At 42.5% G+C, this 21,853-nt stretch overlaps 1 protein-coding gene across 1 annotated transcript in view; it reads left to right on the forward strand.

Annotated features, from left to right (window-relative positions):
• The window catches only part of OLFML2A (olfactomedin like 2A), an 858,109-nt gene that overhangs the window by 552,231 nt on the left and 284,025 nt on the right, over positions 1 to 21,853 (forward strand). Inside the window, exon 4 of the mRNA XM_040324870.1 lies at positions 2,154 to 2,330. Within this exon, the coding sequence (XP_040180804.1) occupies positions 2,154 to 2,330 (177 nt within the window). The remainder of the gene's footprint in view (positions 1 to 2,153; positions 2,331 to 21,853) is intronic.

Genomic DNA, 21,853 nt, shown 5'->3' on the forward strand with positions numbered 1-21,853 from the left:
ATGATGGGGAGTTTAATGACTGTAGAAAAAAACGTCTACTGCCAAAAACAGCTGCTGTAAAAATGTCAAAAGTAAGGCCTCATGCACACCGGACGTTAAAATAACGTTATAAAAACGTCAGTAGCTTTGCAGTGAGTTTTTCAACGTTTTTGCAATAGCGTTTTTAGCGTGTTTTTGTGTTTCTTTTTTTTTTTGAAGAAATTTTATTATTTTTTTGCTTTTTTAATGGATCAAAAATGTTAAACGCTGGTGAGTGACATTTTTGGGCGTTAATCGACGTTTATTAGCGCTAGAGCATTTTTACAGCTGAAAAACGTCTCTCAGAACCCACTCGTTTGGGGTTTTTCTTTACTGCTCAAAAACGCCACTGCCCAAAAAGCATAACATGATGGAGAGTTTAATAACTGTAAAAAAAAAGTCTACTGCCAAAAACAGCTGCTGTAAAACGTCCAAAAACGTCCAGTGTGAATGAGGCCTAAACATTTCAGAATGGTAAATGATTATTAGGATATTATACCAATGAAATAGGTAATGCTTGGAATTGGATGGCTTTTTTTTATAAATAATTTCGCACTTCAGCGAGTTGTGAATTTTTGGAGTTATTTATATCCAAAGTGCTGTGTATAGCACCATTTCATGGGAATGCTCTGTGCGGATTTTTCATTCCTCAAAAAAAAAGGTGTATTTTACAAAAAAAAAATTGTTGAGGTGATTATTTTTATTGTATATTGACAATAAAATACATATATGACTGAAATGCATGCAGTATCAGTAAATGGAATACATATTGTGAGGATGGGACCCTGTGCTGTGGGAGAAATGGCTGCTTTACACCAAAATCTGTAGAGAAACACACGTAAATGGGTCAGCTGTGTTTTGGGCTTTTTAAATCTGACCTGAACAGCATTCAGGGCCCCACCCTACAGACAGGAGGTCTATTCCTGGGAGCCAGGTGAGCTCCCATATCTCTGAGAGAAGAGAGAGGCTGCATTGGTTGCAGCTAGAAGCTGTGTGCTTCAAGAGGATAAATCGCTGTGTGCGAATCAAACGCTGTGTGCGAATAAAACGCTGTGTGCGGACAAGTCGCTGTGTGCGAATCAAACGCTGTGTGCGGATAAGTCACTGTGTGCGAATCAGACGCTGTGTGCGACTGTTGATTTTTTTGCAAGATACAGGAATGATGAAACCCCCCTGCGAGGGCTGCTTTTGTATCTGTGAACTTTGATGTTTTTAAATAAAAGTGTGCTACCAGGCCCTTAAAAACTCAGTATTGGACTGGCGTACTCACTGAAAAATGCACCTACCATTGGAGTCTGATCCCCCATTCTTACATATGGTGGAGAATGCGGGCAGTTTGGAAGAGTTCCAGATCCTTGCATACCAAACAGTAAGTAAAAAAAAAAAAAACTGTGTGTTTTGCAGCAATGCTATGATGAACAGCCAATATGAACTGGAAGTTAAAAGTTTTCTGCTGTGAACTTCTGTTAGCTGTGTGTGGCAGTCAGGAGAACTGCATTGCACAGGAGTTCAATTAATGGACTACTGTATTTATTGGCATATAACACTCACTTTTTTACCCTGAAAATAGAGGGTAAACTGTGCCTGCATGTTATACGCAGGGGCTGTGGAAAGTTTTTCTCCTGAAACTTCCGTCTTAAAGTTAGGGTGCGTGTTATACCCCCGTGCGTGTTATACGCCGATAAATGAACAATATAGTTCATGTGTCACAAATAATAAATAAATAAAAACAAAAAAAGTATAAAATCAGTATAAGTTAGAGGATTAAATCAAGTTATTGAGGCTATCAGGAGGTGGTAAATGAATCGGGGAATGGAAGCTGAATACTGCTATAAACAAAAGCATTTAGGCCTTCTTATTATAGAGGGCTCTCCATGTGATGAGTTTTTTGACTTATGAGGCAAATGTTAAAATGTACTTTCTTGGGTTAAAGTTCGTGTCAACATCTTTTAAAGATCAGTGTAGTTTATTGCTATATCACGCACAGACTTTGAGTGGAACCTGTATGATTTTTAAGATTATTTTTTTTTACTTTTTACATGTATTTATTGGATGGGAATATGATTGCTTAATTTAACTTTTTGTAACCAATGTACAGCATGTATGATTTTATTTTTTGTAATATTTCGTTCTAGACCATCAAAACGAATTTAACTCGTGAAAATGACTTCATGAAGGAGAGTGTGATAAACCTTTCCAATCAAATGAAGAAATATGATAACTATTCTGATATTATGATGAGTATCAAGAAGGAGATCTCCAATTTGGGATATCAACTGCTTCAAAAGGATGCACCAGAAAACAAAGTGCAGGTAACAACCACTGACTAACATGGAGATGACTTGTTGATGTATTAAAACATTTTGGATCTACTGAATTTATTCTTAGTTATTGTCTAGTTCTTATCTTGTAATGTAAAAAAGGAAATCAAATTTACATCTTCTAGGGTGTTGGATTGGCTTTTGTTCTAAAAACTGCCATAGAAAAATATCACTTGGAAACAGACTGATTCCTGTGGGCAAAATGCCTGCTTTGTTTTCCACCAAGTTTTTTTTTTTTAATACATGGCCTAGAATGTCCATGCTTGTTAGTATGCAATGTGGTTAAGTACGATGTCTGCTCTTACTGAATGTTTTGTGTTAGCCCAGTGACTAAGTGATATTAAGTCAGACTGACATAAGAATAATAAGATTCATTAACCAGAATGTACATTCAGTCAGTAATTCCATAAATACACATAAAGACAGCATTCAGTCAGTGTCTATAACTATTAAGAGACCTTAAAATCTTAATCAGCAGAGTGGATAGTTTTTTTAGTAACAAAACCAATTTCGAGATTTATAATTCTTTACTTTTTTTTTATTCTGCAAAACTTCAATGTATACATAAGATATAGGCGCCACTCTAAGTGCAGTATATCAACAGGTTTTTAATTCCACAAATACTGTAGAATAAGGGTACTCACAAAAGGTACGATCATAACAGGCATTTAGGCATAGTATGCTAAACGTACGTGAAGTCTGTGCATCCGTACGGCTGATGGCTGCGGTCTCTTGAACGGGTTGCACCGGTGATCGACGACACTTTCTGTATCTGGAACGCACGCAGAGGGAGCCAGGGGATGCTGTCACTTCTGGATGGAGGATAACCAATAGGCAACGTGTTTGCAGAGCACATGCTCCTTCTTCAGGCCTAACAGAGGAGGAACGCATGCTCTGCAAACATGTCGCCTATTGGTTCTCCTCCATGAGGAAGTGACGACATCCCCTTGCTCCCTCTGCGCAAGTTCCAGATACAGAAAGTGACGGCGATCACCATCGCAGCCTGTTCAAGAGACCGCAGCCATCAGCCGTACGGATGCACAGAATTCAAGGTAGACATGTTCACACTGAAATATTTTGTTTCAAAATTAAATTTGTCACAAAATTTTAATTATTTAGTTACTTCCGAAATTCATTTTTATTTATTTTGTTTCATTAAAAAATGCATTTGTCCGAAAATCAAAATTAGGTTGAATCTGTCATTGAAGGCTTATGGTGTCTGTCGAAGGTTCCAAGAAGATTCGACAAAGCAGCTAAACTGTATGATGCCGCAATCGTACATTTCCGGTCGAATGCTCCGCCCACAAGCTATAGTAGAATTCTAATGTTGTATGACTAGTAATAATTATGTTTATTAATTATTATTACTAGTCAACCAACATTAGAATTCTTCTATAGCCTATGGACGGGGCATTTGACCATAAATGTCCGCTTGTGGCAATCGTATGTTTTTAGCTTTAATGTAAAATCTTTTCTCTCTATGTCGAATAATCTTGGACTAATAGAGTTAGGTTAGGTACATTCAACCGCAGGTTTGATAGACACAGATCACTATTGTTACCATCATGGTGAATCCTCCATCTATATCAAACTGTTGTTGCAACGCAAATAAAGCATTTTTTATGTCGGATCTTTTGGATTTCGGACTCTGCAAATTCGTTATCAGTTGTTAAAACGAACACGAAAATCCCAGAAATTCGGATGAAAATGCATTCGGACGAAAACGAATGCACATGTCTACTTCACGGATGTTTGGCATATTATGCCTAAATGCCTGTTATGATCGTACCTTTTGTGAGTACCCTTTTTCTATGTGTGGAATTAAAAACCTGTTGATATGCTGCACTGAGAGTGGTGCCTGTGTTTCATTCCCAGCTGCTCCAGAAGACCTTTTCTATTCTTCCACTGGGCTGCCTTCAAAGTCGCTCTTAATGAACTTTATGAAGTCAGTGTTTTAATCATCTTTTTTATCATTTTTATTCCCTTCTACACCGAGCAATTAGGTTGGTGGGTTCACAGTGAGTGTGGCGCAAGCACCAACTTCTTTGCCTATGTGTGTATACATGAGATATACAATCTCTAGCTGCACAGCAATATATGAACAATTATGGAGATATATTAATAAATCTTTTATAAAGGGACCATGTTGAATTACAGCCTATTATAGCTCAGTCAACAGCCTAAAAAAAAGAATTTACCAATACCTTTTTATATAAGTAAAAGTACAATAATTAACAACACTGCACCATGATGTATTTTGCCAATATGTTAAAATAGGTCAAACAGGATTAGAAAATACGTTTCGAAGAAAAAAATCTAGTAAAATCAGACAAAATATACAATGCATAATAATAATAATAATAATAATAATAATACATATTTCGCATTGCATACAAGTTTGTTTATCTTCATACAAGTTTGTATATTTAGTACAAACTATTCTTCCCAAATAAATGGTATTGTACAGTGATATTGTTTATTTGAACTACAGTAATTACAAAAATGTATATTTAGTCTTATTTTATCTTTACAATCTGTAAAGATTATAAAGAGATTTCCTTTAGCAGAAGTAAAAAAACATATCAGCTTCTACTCATCACAGAATATAGTCTCAAAACACAAAATGACCTTTGATGCCCACAATGCTAGGGTTAATTTCTAATTTTGTCTAGGGGAAAGAAGAAACATTTTTGCTTACCTGATCCTCTGCTCCCACAGCAGATGGTGCTCCTTCACACTCTGGTGGTGGTCTGGGCGTCAACATGTCCAATGTAGGGTTAGGGTCCCTGTATTGCTTTGATGATGTCAGGATCCTGGAACACAATAGCATGGGAAATAAGAGGCTGTGTTGACCAGTCTAGCTGTGGAGGACTGGAGGATTTGGTGGGTAAATCTTGTTTGTTCCCCTAAATAAGCAACTAACCCTTGCAGTGTGATGCAGCCCCTTTACAATGTATAATTTTTTTAGTTGTCTGGAGTTGGGCTTAAAGTTTGCCACACATATGGCCCACCAGTCAGGAGAGGGGGAAAAAAACACACATGACCTTCAGACAGCCACACCTTCCTGCTTTTGCGCCACCACACTTCACTCAGGTCTTCTGGCACCTATCTCAAATACCCTTTTTTAAAGGATTAAATGCTGCTTCCTTATAGGGGGCACATAGCCTAAACAGTGGTGAAACATAGGACGCGACAAAAGGCATCAGTGTTCTGATGCAGTTTCCCAGACCTATTATCTATCACAAATGTGTGGTAAAGGAACCAGTGAGTAAGCCTGGAATTGGCCTCCTTGCATCTTAAAATCCATAACAATGAGGCGTGGTCAGAAATCAAATAAAACCTCTGGGCCAAGAGTTATTATTTTAGGGAGCCAGGGTTAACATTATGGCAAAACACTCTTGATCCACTACAGCATGTTTTTTTCGCTAGGGTTAGCCTTTGGCTCAGGTACACCACAGGATGTTCTTCTCTATTTAGTTTACTACACAAACCAGCTACATGCCAAGACCCACATCAGAGAGGTCCATCTGTACTTCAAATTCCCTGAAGAAATCAAATGCCAGCAGCATAGGATTTAGCCAAAATTCAGACATGAGTACAATAAAATTTTCTTTTTGCTTCTGTCTTCCACTGCACCATGATTTCTGACCCCTGATCAAATCGGTTAAAGGGGCAGCCAAGGTGGGAACATTGGGCATACAACACAGACAGTTATTTTTCATACAGGGACAAGGCCAACTCTAAATTGTTTCCAACAATGGAACACGGAGCCAGCCAATGGGATGACACGTTTCACCGGGCCTGCATTACTACCTATATGCCCTGTACCTCTCCTGTTTTGTGAGTAGCCATTTGGCTGTATGTGACACATTTCTATTAAATTTTCTATTTACTGCACTCAGATTGGCGCATCTCTTTCTCTTCTCACAATATATTTCAGAGCTTGCTTTTGCTTCAGGGCTGCTGCCGCTAGTGCATATACATGTATTTGGACTATTGATTGGACTTTCATTGGACATTGGACTACATTTTAGTACCTTTTATTTACTTATGGACCATATAATATTACCTTATTGACCACTATTCTGTATGCTCTAATAATCGTGCGCCATCTTACCACAATTTTTTTATATTGATTTCCAAGTTGTTTGACTTGGTTTCTGCTTCAACCATCTGTATTGCACACTTGTCAGGATTCACAGTGAAACCACCCACCCTTAATGCAGTGATGCACCCGTGGGGTCGCTGAGTGTAATAGTTTCACCTGTCACCCTGCCCAGCATGGCATTCACTTCCAGTAACTCTTTGCTGAACAATGAACAATCCATCAGCTTGTTTTTGTTGTTTTGAGGGATTTAACTTGGATGAGAAAAAGGGAACATGGGATGCCCAGATTAAAAGCAGAAATAGATAAGTAATTGGTTGGAACCTCTATCCACAATCTAAAGCAGGGGTCTCAAACTCAAATTAACTGAGGGCCACAAGACAAGTTTCCATATCCCATGGGGGGCCACATTCAAACTTTCAAACTTCAAAAACAGTACTGGTGTCAGTGAACGCATTATTAACCCTGACCACTACACTGCACACTGACCACTACACTACACACAGACCACTCACCATCAGGGTACAGCACATCAGGGCACAGGGCACAGCACACATGAGTGCACAGCGCACATCAGGGTACAAAGCCCAGCACATCAGGGTACAGGGCACATCAGAGCACAGCACATAGGGGTACAGCACAACAGGCCACATCAGGGTGCACTGCACATCAGGGCAGGGCATATCAGGACAGGGCACATGGCACAGTGCAGGACATGGCGCATCAGGGCACAGCACATCAGGACAGGGCACATCAGGGTACAGGGCACATGAAACAGCACATCAGGGTACAAAGCCCAGCACATCAGGGTACATGGGGCACATCAGGTTACATGGGGCACATGGCACATCATGGTACATGGGCCACATCAGGGTACATGGGGCACAATCAGAGCACATCAGGGCACATGGGGCATATCAGGGCACATACGAGCACACCAGGGCACATGGAGCACATGAGAGCATATCAGGGCACAATCAGGGAACATGGGGCACACCAGGGAACATGGGGCACATGAGAGCACATCAGGGCACAGCACATCAGGACAGGGCACATGGCACATCAGGGTACAGGACATGGCACATCAGGACAGGGCACATGGCACATCAGGGTACAGGGCACAGGGTACAGGGCACATGAAACAGCACATCAGGGTACAAAGCCCAGCACATCAGGGTACCCCATGTACCCTGATGTGCTGGGCTTTGTACCCTGATGTGCTGTTTCATGTGCCCTGTACCCTGATGTGCCATGTGCCCTGATGTGCTGGGCTTTGTACCCTGATGTGCTGTTTCATGTGCCCTGTACCCTGATGTGCCATGTGCCCTGTCCTGATGTGCTGTGCCCTGATGTGCCATGTTCTGTACCCTGATGTGCCCTGTCCTGATGTGCTGTGCCCTGATGTGCTCTCATGTGCCCCATGTTCCCTGGTGTGCCCCATGTTTCCTGGTGTGCCCCATGTTCCCGATTGTGCCCTGATGTGCTCTCATGTGCCCCATGGCACATCAGGGTACATGGGCCACATCAGGGCACAATCAGAGCACATGGGGCATATCAGGGCACATGGGGCACATACGAGCACACCAGGGCACATGGGGCACATCAGGGCACATGGGGTACAATCAGGGAACATGGGGTACAATCAGGGATCATGGGGCACATGAGAGCACATCAGGGCACATGGGGCACAGCACATCAGGACAGGGCACATGGCACATCAGGGTACAGGGCACAGGGTACCCTGATGTACAGAGCCCAGCACATCAGGGTACATGAGGCACATGAGGGTACATGGGGCACATGAGGGCACACGGGGCACATCAGGGCACAATCAGGGCACATACGAGCACACCAGGGCACATGAGAGCACATCAGGGCACAATCAGGGCACAATCAGGGCACACCAGGGCACAATCAGGGCACATGAGAGCACATCAGGGCACACGAGAGCACATCAGGGCACATGAGAGCACATCAGGGCACATGAGAGCACATCAGGGCACATCAGGGCACATCAGGGCACATGAGAGCACATGAGAGCACATGAGGGCACATCAGGGCACATGAGAGCACAATCAGGGCACATGAAAGCACATCACGGCACATGAGAGCACATCAGGGCACATGAGAGCACAGGTCAGCATTTACTTGTTGTTTTCTTCAAAGGCAGAGTAGCGCAGGAAGCGTCTGTCATAAGTTCACTTGTCTCTCATGTCACACTGCTACTCCCCGGCAGCCCCCCCCTCTCTTCTCGTCCATCTCAGATAATGTCACAAGCAAATGGGGATGGACGAGAAGAGAGGAGGGGCCGCCGGGGAGTAGCAGTGTGACATGAGAGACAAGTGAACTTATGACAGACGATTCCTGCGCTACTCTTCATGCACCTCAATCTACACTTCCGCGGCACCCGCCCTGCCTGCGGGCCATTTAAAACCGGTCCGCGGGCCCGTACTTTTAGACCCCTGCTCTAAAGCTTCAGACTCCTCCATTACAACACTTCTTTAACATACCTCCCAACTTTTTGAGATAGGAATGAGGGACACATATCAGCAAAAGTATGCAGGCATAGGCCACACCCCTTGACACGCCCCCTTAAAGGAAAATTGTACAAAAATATAAGATTGGTCAAACCCACAAGTGCTTTTTTTTTACCACTACTATTCCTTTATATTGGCTTTTGGAATTTACAAATGCAGCAATTTAGAAATCAGATTAAAGCTTTAGCGCTGGGAAACACGTTTTGAAAGATAAAAAGTACATTTTATATACAACTATATAGATCAGACCAAAATGAGGGACAAATGAGGAGGAATGAGGGACAGAGGGACATTGCTCCAAATCAGGGTCAGTACCTCCAAATCAGGGACAGTTGGGAGCTATTCTTTAATGACCTGTTACTTCCTCTACTGTGCAATACTCAGTTCCTGGGACAGCTAGCACATGGTTAGGCCCCACTCTGAATAAGGCCTTACAGTTAAAGGGGTGGTTCACCCTAAAAACTACGTTTTCTTATTACACTGGCCCCCCACATTACAATACGATTAAGGCTATTAGTTTATTTTTTATGCTGTACATACCTTCTTACAGCTATTCACCCGTGGCTTCCGGGTTGCGAGTCCCGCGGGAGTGGGCGTTCCTAACATGTCTGTGATTGACATTTGGACCAAAAACAAGCTCCCCCCCATCGCGTAAGCCGCGTCACGGTTGGTGAAAGGAGCCGAACGGCGAGTCGGCGCTATACTGCGCATGCGCATCGCCGTTCGTCTCCTTTCGCCAACCGTGACGCGGCTTACGCGACGGGGGGGGAGCTCGTTTTTGGTCAAAATGTCAATCACAGACATGTTAGGAACGCCCACTCCCGCGGGACTCGCAACCCGGAAGCCACAGGTGAATAGCTGTACGAAGGTATGTACAGCATAAAAAAAAACTAATAGCCTTAATCGTATTGTAATGTGGGGGGCCAGTGTAATAAGAAAACATAGTTTTTAGGGTGAACCACCCCTTTAAGGATTCGCCATTTGGTGGCAGGGGTCTGCAGTCCCATTTGGTGTAGCAACCAATAACAATTAAAAAGAGTATTTTTGTGCTAGCTGTGTTCTAGGTGGACTACTGGTCCCAGTCAGTCCTGTGCAGACTCTGCCAACCCTCCTGGATGCAGCAGCATGTCTCTAATGCCAGCAACATCACAGTCTCTCCCTCTGGCTCTACACCCACTCCTGGCATGTCTCTGCCAGATCTTCTGACTGTTCCCCTCACTCACTAAACCACATATTGATCCCTCCAGATGATTTGCCCGGCAGTGTTCCCCGCTGTCTTCTTCTGCTCCTGTTCAGGACACCCCTCATTTTGGTTATATGGAGGGGTTCCTGCCCAGCTCTTTGAGCCCTGGCCACAGGTCACCCCCCCCCCCCAGGTAGGGGGCTTCCTCTAAGGCCCCGACAGCCTTACACTCCATCACTTAGTTCTTCCACCCAACAACTCCTCCCCCAGCAGGTGTATATATAGGAGAAAGAAGGAAAGAAACTGCTCTAAAAATGAAATAAAATAAAAAATTATCTAAATATATGATCCAAATGTGAATAAAAACCGAGGCCCAGATTCTCAAAAGAGATACGACGGCGCATCTCCAGATACGCCGTTGTATCTCTGCGTAGCGCCGTCGTATCTATGCGACTGATTCTTAGAATCAGTTACGCATAGATATTCATTAGATCCGACAGGCGTAAGTCTCTTACGCCGTCTGATCTAAACTGCAATTTTTTTTTGCTCGCTAGGTGGCGCTTCTGTTGATTTCTGCGCCGAGTATGCAAATTAGCTAGATACGCGAATTCCCGAACGTACACGCGGCCGACGCAGTAAAGTTACAACGTTTACGTTAGGCTTTTCCCGGCGTAAAGTTGCCCCTGGGTCTATGAGGCACAGCAATGTTAAAGAGTGGTTCCCCTAAAACAAATTTCTAACAATACATTCGGAAGACTGCTTACACTGCGGGTAGGCTGCCTTTTTTTTTTTTTTTTTCGTACATACCTCGATCATATCGCATATCGCCATTTCATCCCTCGGCTTCCGGGTATGAGTCTTGATGGACCTAGTTGATTGACGTTCCTCCGACCGGCGCATACTGCGCGTCACGACTTTCTGACAGAAGCCGAACGTCATTGCGCAGGCGCCGTATAGAGTTGGCTCTATACGGCGCCTGCGCAGCAACGTTCGGCTTCTTTCGGAAAGTCGTGACGTCAAGTATGCGTCGGTCGGAGGAACGTCAATCAACTAGGAACGCCCACCGCCACAAGACTCATACCCGGAAGTCGAGGGATGAAATGGCGATATCGAGGTATGTACGAAAAAAAAAAAAAAAGCCAGCCTACCCGCAGTGTAAGCAGTCTTCAAAATGCATTGTTAGAAATTTGTTTTAAGGGGAACCACCCCTTTAAGTATGGCTGTCGTTCCAGCATCGAAAATTAAAAAATTTACGTCGTTTGCGTAAGTCGTCCGTGAATGGGGCTGGACGTCATTTACGTTCACGTTGAAACCAATGACGTCCTTGCGATGTCATTTGGAGCAATGCACACTGGGATATTTTAAAGATGGCGCAATGCGCAGTTCGTTTGGCGCGGGGGGACGCGCTTCATTTAAATGAAACACGCCCCCTACCCGCCAAATTTGAATTCCGCCGGGTGATTTACGCTACGCCGCCGCAACTTTACAGGCAAGTGCTTTGTGAATAAAGCACTTGCTGAAAACCTTGCGGCGGCGTAATGTAAATGAGATACATTACGCCCGCACAATTTTGCGCCCATCTACGTGAATCTGGCCCAAGTGTATCTGTAGAGGTGAAAAGGCTGCAACCTGCTGATAAACAAAACAGTGAAAAAACGTGGAAAAAGGGTGATTGCGCTAACTATAGTGGGTCTGCATAGCGTATAAACACGAATAGTGATTACCGTTAATGCAGGTAAAGTAGTGAAAACACAGAATTGCATATGGTAATCCGATAAAATGAACCAAATGGTATTAATATAGCAAATAAATATAGTGAACAAATGAGTCCACTGAAACCCACAACACGATAGTCCGATAAACTGGTCATATAGTGTTGATGGAACAAAATAGGTGGTTGTAAACCTAATGAGTCAAAAAAAATAAAAATGGTGTAATTTGTATCAATCGTATGGTGTGAAGATGATGAGTTAACCTCCAAACTTAGACACCGTGTCACTACAGTCTTTCTCCTATGCTATAATAGCTTCATGAAAGACTTGTTAGATGTGATCCACCACCGAAAAAAATGCCTGCTTACCGGATCTAGTTGAATAAAAATAAGATGGGGTGTTGGCGCCGCCCTACTTATAAAGTGTGCCAAGCCGTGGTAGGGGACAGTGACCCTATAGGGTACGAAATATAGGTATGGTGATCAATAAACCAGCATCATTTGTGAAAACAAAACTGTGTTCTAGCTATATGATATGTGTAGTGACAGTATTATGTGCTAGCATGCATATATGAACCAAACACATATAAGTGTATATAAACAAATGAACCAAACTGTGCTGTCACTGGTAGGCTGTGAGGTAGCCTGTGCAAAACTTCACTATGTAAATATAGTACATACATATGAAACAATTAATATAAAAATGATGCTCATGAATGAAAATAATAAAAAATAGTCCAATGGTTGTGTGCAATAAAAGGACTTTCTTCAATGAAAGAATAAATATATAAATAAATACAGAGTCACATAGAAAAAGCCCATCCAAGGGGTGATGAAGTCCGTGCTTGCAAAGGTGCACCTATAAAGGTGAGTGCTCAGGTGTACAGTAGTGTATATTTCCACGCAGTGGTCACGGTGCTCCCCTCCTGGGTCCCCACTCACCAGAGGCACTAACTAACTATTATTTTTTTATTATTTTTTTTATTATTTTTTATTATTTTTTATTATTTTCATTCATGAGCATCATTTTTATTATTTTCATTCATGAGCATCATTTTTATATTAATTGTTTCATATGTATGTACTATATTTACATAGTGAAGTTTTGCACAGGCTACAGTACCTCACAGCCTACCAGTGACAGCACAGTTTGGTTCATTTGTTTATATACACTTATATGTGTTTGGTTCATATATGCATGCTAGCACATAATACTGTCACTACACATATCATATAGCTAGAACACAGTTTTGTTTTCACAAATGATGCTGGTTTATTGATCACCATACCTATATTTCGTACCCTATAGGGTCACTGTCCCCTACCACGGCTTGGCACAGTTTATAAGTAGGGCAGCGCCAACACCCCATCTTATTTTTATTCTACTCTTGCTATCCCTTTTGGGGATTTGATTTCTGGGGGGCTGCAGCCCGACATTTTAATTTATATTTAAGTTACATTTTATGTATATTTTTTACGTCTATTGGATACTTATTGTACTACACCGGATATATATTTAGTACTCCATTACCCCAGCGTACTATTTCACTGTTCTTTGCAATAGCCTTGGTGGATCCTAAGCGCGGAATACTTCCTTCTTTTTATTACCGGATCTAGTTGACCCCCCTTTACAGAGGGTCAAAGACAGCCTTGAGATAATATGCTCAATCGCCTCCAGCTGAATCCAAAAGATGGCGGTCTGGGACAACGCACTCGTAGGTTCAGTGGATTCCAATCTCAGAGATCATACCGAAAAAACAAAATGGCTCCCATAGTGTAAAACCGTAAGGATTTATTATAAAAGGGATAAAAAAAACACACTTACATTAAGATAGTAGAAACACAGCCTTAAACCTGCAGTGCCGGCCGGTCTCCTGCAGGTAAACCGGTTCCGGTTTGGGTGAAGTGGGGAGTGACGTTACTGCGCCGTTCTGCCCTACGCTGTTTCGCAACAGAATTGCGTCTTCCAGGGGCATGGGTGGCGCATCACGTCACACCCTAAATACACAACTAGTGGCTAGACCCCGCCTTGGGACGCAGCGTGCGTGCGTGCGCCATTCCGTGGGCCAAGCCTTGCATTAGATCTATCCGCAGCGTGCGCGCATGTGCATCGGCGTGCGCACCAAGCCCTCACGGGTAAAACTGCACACAGCCATGCGCACCAGCCCCGCCAACCAAGCCTCGTTCTGGGCCGCTGGCTGGGGACAGGCGCACCAGCACCATGTGCCAAGCCTCACTCTGAGCCACCGTCCCCAGACATACATTGGAATATACAAAGGGGAGGGGAAGGCTCCCTGCGGAGATTCCTTTAAATGCACTAGTGGCGTCTAATCCTCCTCCATTGGAAACTCATGGTGAACCATGTCCAAAGGGAGATGCCACAAAGACTACTTTAGAAATTAAGCCATATTTTAAAAGCCGATTTCTTAAATAGTTACAAAAATTATATATAAAAAATGTATTATAAAAAATTATCATTAATTTATTAAATTATAAAAAATAGTAAGAATAAATATAAAATTAAAAATAAACCCAGCCTAATTGATAGGCAGTTTGCTAAAAAAAAATCTAATCTTAAAATTTAATGGACATAAAAAATATAAGATAAAATGAGAATAAGGAATTGAAGGAAATTTTTTTTATTTGTGATGTCGTATATAGAAATTCAGAATAGACAGTCTTGGCCCATAGTGTAAAATAATTGCATACAATGGGATATAACTGTGACCATTCAAAATGCATTAAAATATTGCATAACACACAAAATTAAACAACACTCCACTGCGTCGATCTAACGATACCTGCAGTGGCCAATTAGAATACAATCGTAATATTTAGTCTTATTTGTGATCACCGCAACTGCCATCTGCTGGCAACATCACAGTAGAACCTTGGCTATAAGTGTTAAATATATATTTTATATGTAAAAAATATATATATACTCCTATCAGATATTAACCAGATACTCCTATGAGTTATTATGAATGCGTTAAAATCTGTATTGACGTTAAGGCCGAAAGGGGCGTAAGTCTTGAGCGATAAATACAGGACATTTCCTGTTTTGAGATCTCCTTGACCAAGGAGCTGCCTCTCCAATGTGGCCTGTATTTACCAATCTCTATAAATAGAGTATTGGAGAGGTCTCTCTTATGTACTTGGTCATAATGTCTGGAGACAGGGGGGCTGGATTCAAGTAGAATTGCGCTTTTTTTACGGAGGCGCAGGGCAACGTTTTTGCCCTGCGCCCCCGCGAATTTACTGCGCTGCCCTTGATTCACGGAGCACTAGCTCCGTAAATTGCGTGGGCGCGCCGGCAAAATGCCCGGCATAAGCGCGCGCAATTTAAATGATCCCGTAGGGAAATTTTCCCGACGTGCATTGCGGCAAATGACGTCGCAAGGACGTCATTTGCTTCAAAGAGAACGTGAATGGCGTCCAGCGCCATTCACGATTCACTTACGCAAACTACGTAAATTTCAAATTTCGTGACGCGGGAACGACGGGTATACGTAACATTGGCTACCCCTGCTAATAGCAGGGGCAGCCTTACACGAAAACCGCCATACGGAAACGGCGTAAATTGCGTACGCAGGGCTCGCGCAACGTTGTGAATCGGCGTTAGTATGCAATTTGCATACTATACGCTGAGCACAACGGGAACGCCACCTAGCGGCCATCGCAAGAATGCAGCCTAAGATATGCGGGCATAAGAGCCTTATGCCACGGATATCTTAGGCTGCACTCGGCGTAACGAGGTTCCTGAATCAGGAGCATTCGTTACGCCGGGGAAAGTAAGCAATTGCGCTGTGTAACTTATGGTTACACAGGCGCAATTGCTTCTTGAATCCAGCCCAGTGTGTTTATCAAAGCCTCTCCTTATATTGCCAACATGTTCGTTCAAACGAACACGAAGTGCCCTTTTGGTCCTCCCGATGTATTGTTATCCACAGGGGCATTGAATCAGATAAATAACGCCCTCTGTGGAACATGTGATAAATGGCTCTACCTCGTAGGACTGCAAAGTCCTATGTCCATGTTTAGTGAGCATATCTGGCAATTTTTACATCTGTGATAGCCTGTAAGGTTCTGAAAAAAACACCTATTCTCTTTTGGTGGGTCCTGTACACTAGGCGCAATCTTATTGGATAGAGACGCTGCCCTCTTGAAAACAATCTGGGGTCTAGATGGTAGTACTGTCACCAAAAGCTGATCGCTTTCTAGGACGTGCCAATGTTTATGAACAAGTTTTTTAATACTCTGGTGCTGTATTGAAAACGTGGTTATGAAAGGTAAAGATATTTTTTTATCTATATCCTTAACTTTCTCACATAGAAGTGAGGCTCTGTCGGACAGTTTTATCCACACTTGTTGGTTCTGTTTGGGAGAACAGAACCAACAAGTGTGGATAAAACTGTCCGATCATAACCTTTCTCAATAAACCTCTCAGAAAGGACTGCTGCCTGGCTGTCAAAAACAGACGTACAGTTACGCCTAAGGCGTGTGTACTGACCCTGGGCGACTGCTTTTAGCCAAGGGTCATAATGGTAGCTGTCCAACGGAATATATGAATTCTTATCTGTTGGTTTGAAATAGGTCGAAGTAATAAACGTGTTCTCTTTTATGGCAATCTTCAAGTCGAGAAAGTTGATTTCCTCTAGACTTGCCTCAAAGTTGAGTCTGATGCCTTTGTCATTGGTGTTAAGAAACTACATAAAGTCCAGCAACTCAGATTCGTTGCCATCCCAAAGGAGGAGGACGTCGTCGATGTTCCTAGCCCACAAGTCCACCTGTGGTCTAACTTGGGCATCGACGACGTCCTCCTCCCACTTGGCCATAAACAGGTTGGCAAGGCTGGGGGCATATTTAGCCCCCATTGCCAGGCCTCTGTCTTGGCGATAGAATTGCTGGTTAAACCAAAAAGAATTGTGACCTGCATCGTAACTAAAGAGCTCCATAATAAAATCAATCTGTATTGGCGCTAAACCCGAACCTCTTGAGAGGTAAAGTTTTACTGCCTCAAGCCCAAGGTCATGTGTGATTATAGTGTACAGTGATGTTACGTCTGCAGGGCCTATCCATAAACATCTCTTGGGGGCAATGGAGGCCAGCAGATTGATCACCTGCTTTGTGTCCTTAATATAGGGCGGAACTCTCTGCACAAGAGGTTGCAAATAGTGGTCAATATACTTGCCCACCCGGGACGTGATGGAATCAATCCCACTGACTATGGGACGTCCCGGGCGGCAGGTCTGGTTCTTGTGGATTTTCGGTAGATAGTAAATTACCGGTATCCGGGGAGCATTCGGAACTAAGAAAAACCTCTCTTTGCTCGTAAGGATGCCTGATTTGAGACCCCGGTCCACAATAGCTTCCAACTCTTTTTTATACTTCACTACTGGATACCTAGTGAGTGGAGTGTAAGTCTCCGTATCATCCACAATCCTATGTAGTTCAGCCATGTAATCACATTGATCTAATATCACTATCCCCCCCCCCTTTATCCGCTGGTCTGATGACCAGTGATTTGTTACTGCATAAGGAATCCAGACCTGCCTCCAGATCCTTATGCATTTTAATTTTCTTAATCTTGATGAGCTCAAGGTCCCTAAGAACAACGTCCCTAAAAACCCTTATACTGGAGGCCAATGCTCCAGGAGGATTAAAGAGTGAGGCATTCGACAAATTAGAGTGATGAAACTCAGAATTCGGGGTTGGATAGCATGTACCGTTTAATATTGAGTTTCCTCACATATTTGTGGACATCTATATACGTTTGGAATTTGCTCAAGGTCCTGGGTGGAGCAAACTTTAAACCTTTGTCGAGCAGTTTTTTCTCAGAGTCGGTCAGGATTTGTTTGCTCAGATTGAACACCCCCACCCCTATGTCCTTTTTCTTTTTGGCCGATTGAACCCGCCTCCCCCCTCTAGTTCCTCTCTTTGCTCTATTGGGCCCCGAAATCCCTGGCTGTCCCTGGGAAAATCCGAATTCTGATGACTCCAGTCATCTTGGAGACCAGTGAATTGGTCCGTCCCAAATTGGCTGGGGCCATGTTCATAGTTGGCCAATTGCCAATTATGGGGACCCCCCCCTTAATTCCCATGACCAAACCCACCAACCTGTGGTTCATAGCTTCCATGGGCTCCAGGGCCTGATAGGGGGTGGAATCGTTTCTGGGTGGGGACATTATAACCCTGGTTGTTATTCCATCTATTGTGGTAAATGGAATTGACCCGGTCATACCCCTGTGGATAGGGAAAAGGGACCAGTCTATTCAGGGGTGTTCTCGTGGTCTTTGAGATACATTTCCAAACTGTTGATTATGGCCCTCCTGTCTAGGGCCTTTTAATTTCTGCGGACCTTTTTTCGGGGTTCCCGCATAGACTGGACCATTTTTCCCAGGTTTACCATTATTCTTATTAAAAGAAGTCCCTGGTTTGGGTGAGCCATTGTGATTGCTCCTTAAGATGGGAAAAGTTTGAGATAACTCTCGGAGCAGTTGCAACCGCTCCTTGAGTTGAGGTATCCATTCCATTAGTGTCCTCATTCTCTGAGGCTAACTTTTTTTCCATACAAAAACAGAATTGGTCTGGTAAGCAAATAAATATAGTGAACAAATGAGTCCACAGAAACACACATGATAGTCTGATAAACTGGTCATATAGTGTTAATGGAGGGTATGGCGTGCAGTGACGTCATCGCGTTTGTACGAGGAGGAAGGGCTCCTATCCATGCCGGCCGGCATCTCTTTTATGCTGCTATTACATTTTATGGATGTAAGTAGATTTTAATCTGTTTTAAATAAACAACGTTGGACGTATTACACCATGTGCGGCTTTCTTTTCTACATGACATGCTGCTGAGCTCCCTGGAAAGGTCTTAGAGGTTTTTGTCTGTGCTGATTCAACCACATCCCTCCGTGGATGAGCTGTATCCCTGATCCCAACCTGTGTGTGTTCATGCTATCTGGATATCCTGCTGTGGATTGTATAACAACGCTTTTATTTACCTACCATCTGGTAAGCCTCTGTCCGTGTGGTGGTGGCTCACTATCAATATCGGTGCACCGGGTGTTGTTTGTCACAAGAACTTTATTAATTTTTGGACTTTTCATCATATTTCTTCTACCAAAAATCCAAGAAAGATAGGGTATCATAGCGTAATTTTTTTTCCAATAGTATTTATTAAAAAGTCAATTGAAACCCCACATTTAAAAGTGCATATCTGATGCACTGCAAACAAACCTTTTTTACCTTAAGGGTCCTGGTCTCCAGACACTCACAAGATGGTGGATTGCAGCTCTACCTTCTATCACATTGGATATTTTAAATTTATCCATTTAGGTGTGATAGATATCTTTTCAGAAAAACAAACAAGGCACCTCTAAGTGCAGAAATATAAAACTTTTAATATCCCCTAAAGGGGTTAAAAACACTTACAAGATGGTGGATGAAGCAGGCATGTAGCAGGTAAGTGTCCAGAAGATGTTCCAGTGGCAGGGTAGTCCCAGTCTGATGATAAAGCTTCCAGGGAAGTCCACAAGAAAACAGCCAACTTGTGCTGTGAGTGTTTAGGGAACACAATGGTGCTGGAGCCTGGGAATGATGTCAGAGGAAGCGAGACAAAAACCAGCATGGAACACAAACAGGAAGAGGACAGGAAGTGTGTCATAGAGGCGGGACGCGTTTCGGAACAGCTCATTGGTTACTTCTTCAGCCAGTGACAATGGTTCCATAGGAGCTAGACTTCTTATAGTCTATGTGTTGTAATGGGGGCGTGACTTGTGGACAGCAATAAAATAGAAAGCAACACAGTGTTTTGGCAGCAGAAGGACTGGACACACTTACCTGCTACTAGTGTTGCTCAAGAATATTCGCATTGCGAATATTCGTTACGAATATGGCATATTCGAGTATTCGCGAATAACTCGAATTTCGCGGCCAATATTCGCTATTCCGAATATTCGTATTTTTTCAAATTTATTTTTAAAACAGATCACATCCTAGTGATCTCCATCGACGTCTAAAAGCATTGCTGGTATGATTAGAGACCCTGGGCCGAGTAGCTAAGCTGAGGCGATCCGTTTATGTTGCCGAATATTCGCAATCGCGAATATTCGATTTCCGAATATTCGCAAATACTTTCTCCGCCCTTCTTTTGCATCAGAGCCAATCAGAGTTCTCCTACCACAGTTGTCAGAGGTTAGCAACCTCCATAGCAACCAATAGGAACCAGCCTGCACGACCAGTATATAAGATCACTCCCAGCAGTATTTCAGTGCAGATTCACAAGGTGGCTAGAGATAGTGGAGTGTTTCTGTGTGATCTTAGAGCTTAGAGCATCAGCATTGTGCCATCAGCATTGTGCTTCCTATAGTGCTTTCAGTTCTGATTTTCCTGCTTCTAAACTGATTTTTTCAAAGCAAAAGACCCAACAGCTTCTCTAAAAGCTCAGATTTGTGTTGTTTTGTCCAGGTTAGTGTAGCTTAGTGTTAGATAGATTTATGTGTAGTTAGTGTAAGTGTACATTTCTTTAAGGTAGCTAAGTTTAGTGTCTGTGTTTTGTGTAAAAAAAATAAATAAAATTAGCTTTAGTTTAGTCATATAAGTTTGTGTAAGTAGTTAGTGTTTGTTTAGTGCATATTAGTTTAGTATTTGTAGTCCTCGTCCTGGTCTGCGTCCTTCAGTCTAGAAAAAAAATTTTTTTTTTAGGTGTAGTAGTTTTATTCTAGTTTAGTAGCTGTCTACGTCTTTGTCTGCGTCTTTGTCTGCGTGCCTGTCTTGCTAAAAAAACAAACACTCCTTTCTCACATTTCCCCCCCCCAATAAAGTTTACCCCCCCCCCACATCAGCAAGTATGAGCAGCATACTAAAGAGAAGGGATCCGCGCTTAGGAATAAATAATATTAAGCTGCTGCCTCCCTGACAGGCCTCAAAGAGACCTGGAAATAGCAAAAAATTGGATTAGGGGATGGTGGCGCTGCTTATGCTTGTTGTTGAGTGTCCACAAGATGTCCTATGTGTTGTAAAATATTTGTAGGGGAGCTTCAGTTACTAGGAGAAACCAATAGGGATGGGTCTCCTAGGCCTGCACGTTATTGTATCCAAACGTCCAGGTGCTACCCCCTATTAATGCTTGTAATCAACACTGGTGACCCAATGGTCTGTTGGTTCTTCCAGTGAGAATAATGTATATATATCCAGAGGGTGAGAGGGCAGCCAGTAGATTAAATTCCTAATCTAATAATATCCTATGTACTTTATCTGGTTCAAATAATTACAGCAAATTATATTAGAAATTATCAGGTGATTCCGATGTGTAACCCCAAAGTAATACTGTGTGCAATGGGTGCACAAATCCAAATGATGAATACAAGATATCATAAAAATCCACAATTAATATAATAAAAGAAAATGAAAAGAAAAAGTAATTGGAATTGTAAGAAAGTAATTAAGTGTCTCCCAGGACACTGTGCAGTGAGTGATAATTCAGGGTCTAAACCCTTAGTTGACTAAATAAATGGGTGTTGTACAATAATTACAAATAAATAAATTGATAGTGCATAGTCCAGGACACTATGCAGGCCAGAAGGATACCGTGTGTTAAGGACTTTAGTGTAGATCAGCTCTGGCAGAGAGCGTGTTGAAAAAATATATATGTGTTAAGAAAAAATAAATAAATAAAAAGAAATATCAGAAATAATTATGACCAACAACCGACGTCGTCAGGTTATGAACCAAAATATGTGCAAAGCAACAAAAGATTAATATATATATGTGCCGTCCCTAAGTAGGGCTCTGAGAAAAATATATATATATAAAAAATATATATGTGGTATTAAGTAGTGAAGATCCAAAAATGAATGGAAAAAACAGTATCAATAAACAAATGATCATATGAAAAATGGAATAAAACGTCCAGGCTAAACCATATAATTAATAAAAATAGACTGGAAACCCTCACTGGGTAATTGCTACAAG

This window comes from Rana temporaria, chromosome 9 (genome assembly GCF_905171775.1).
Source record: "Rana temporaria chromosome 9, aRanTem1.1, whole genome shotgun sequence".
NCBI lineage: Eukaryota > Metazoa > Chordata > Amphibia > Anura > Ranidae > Rana > Rana temporaria.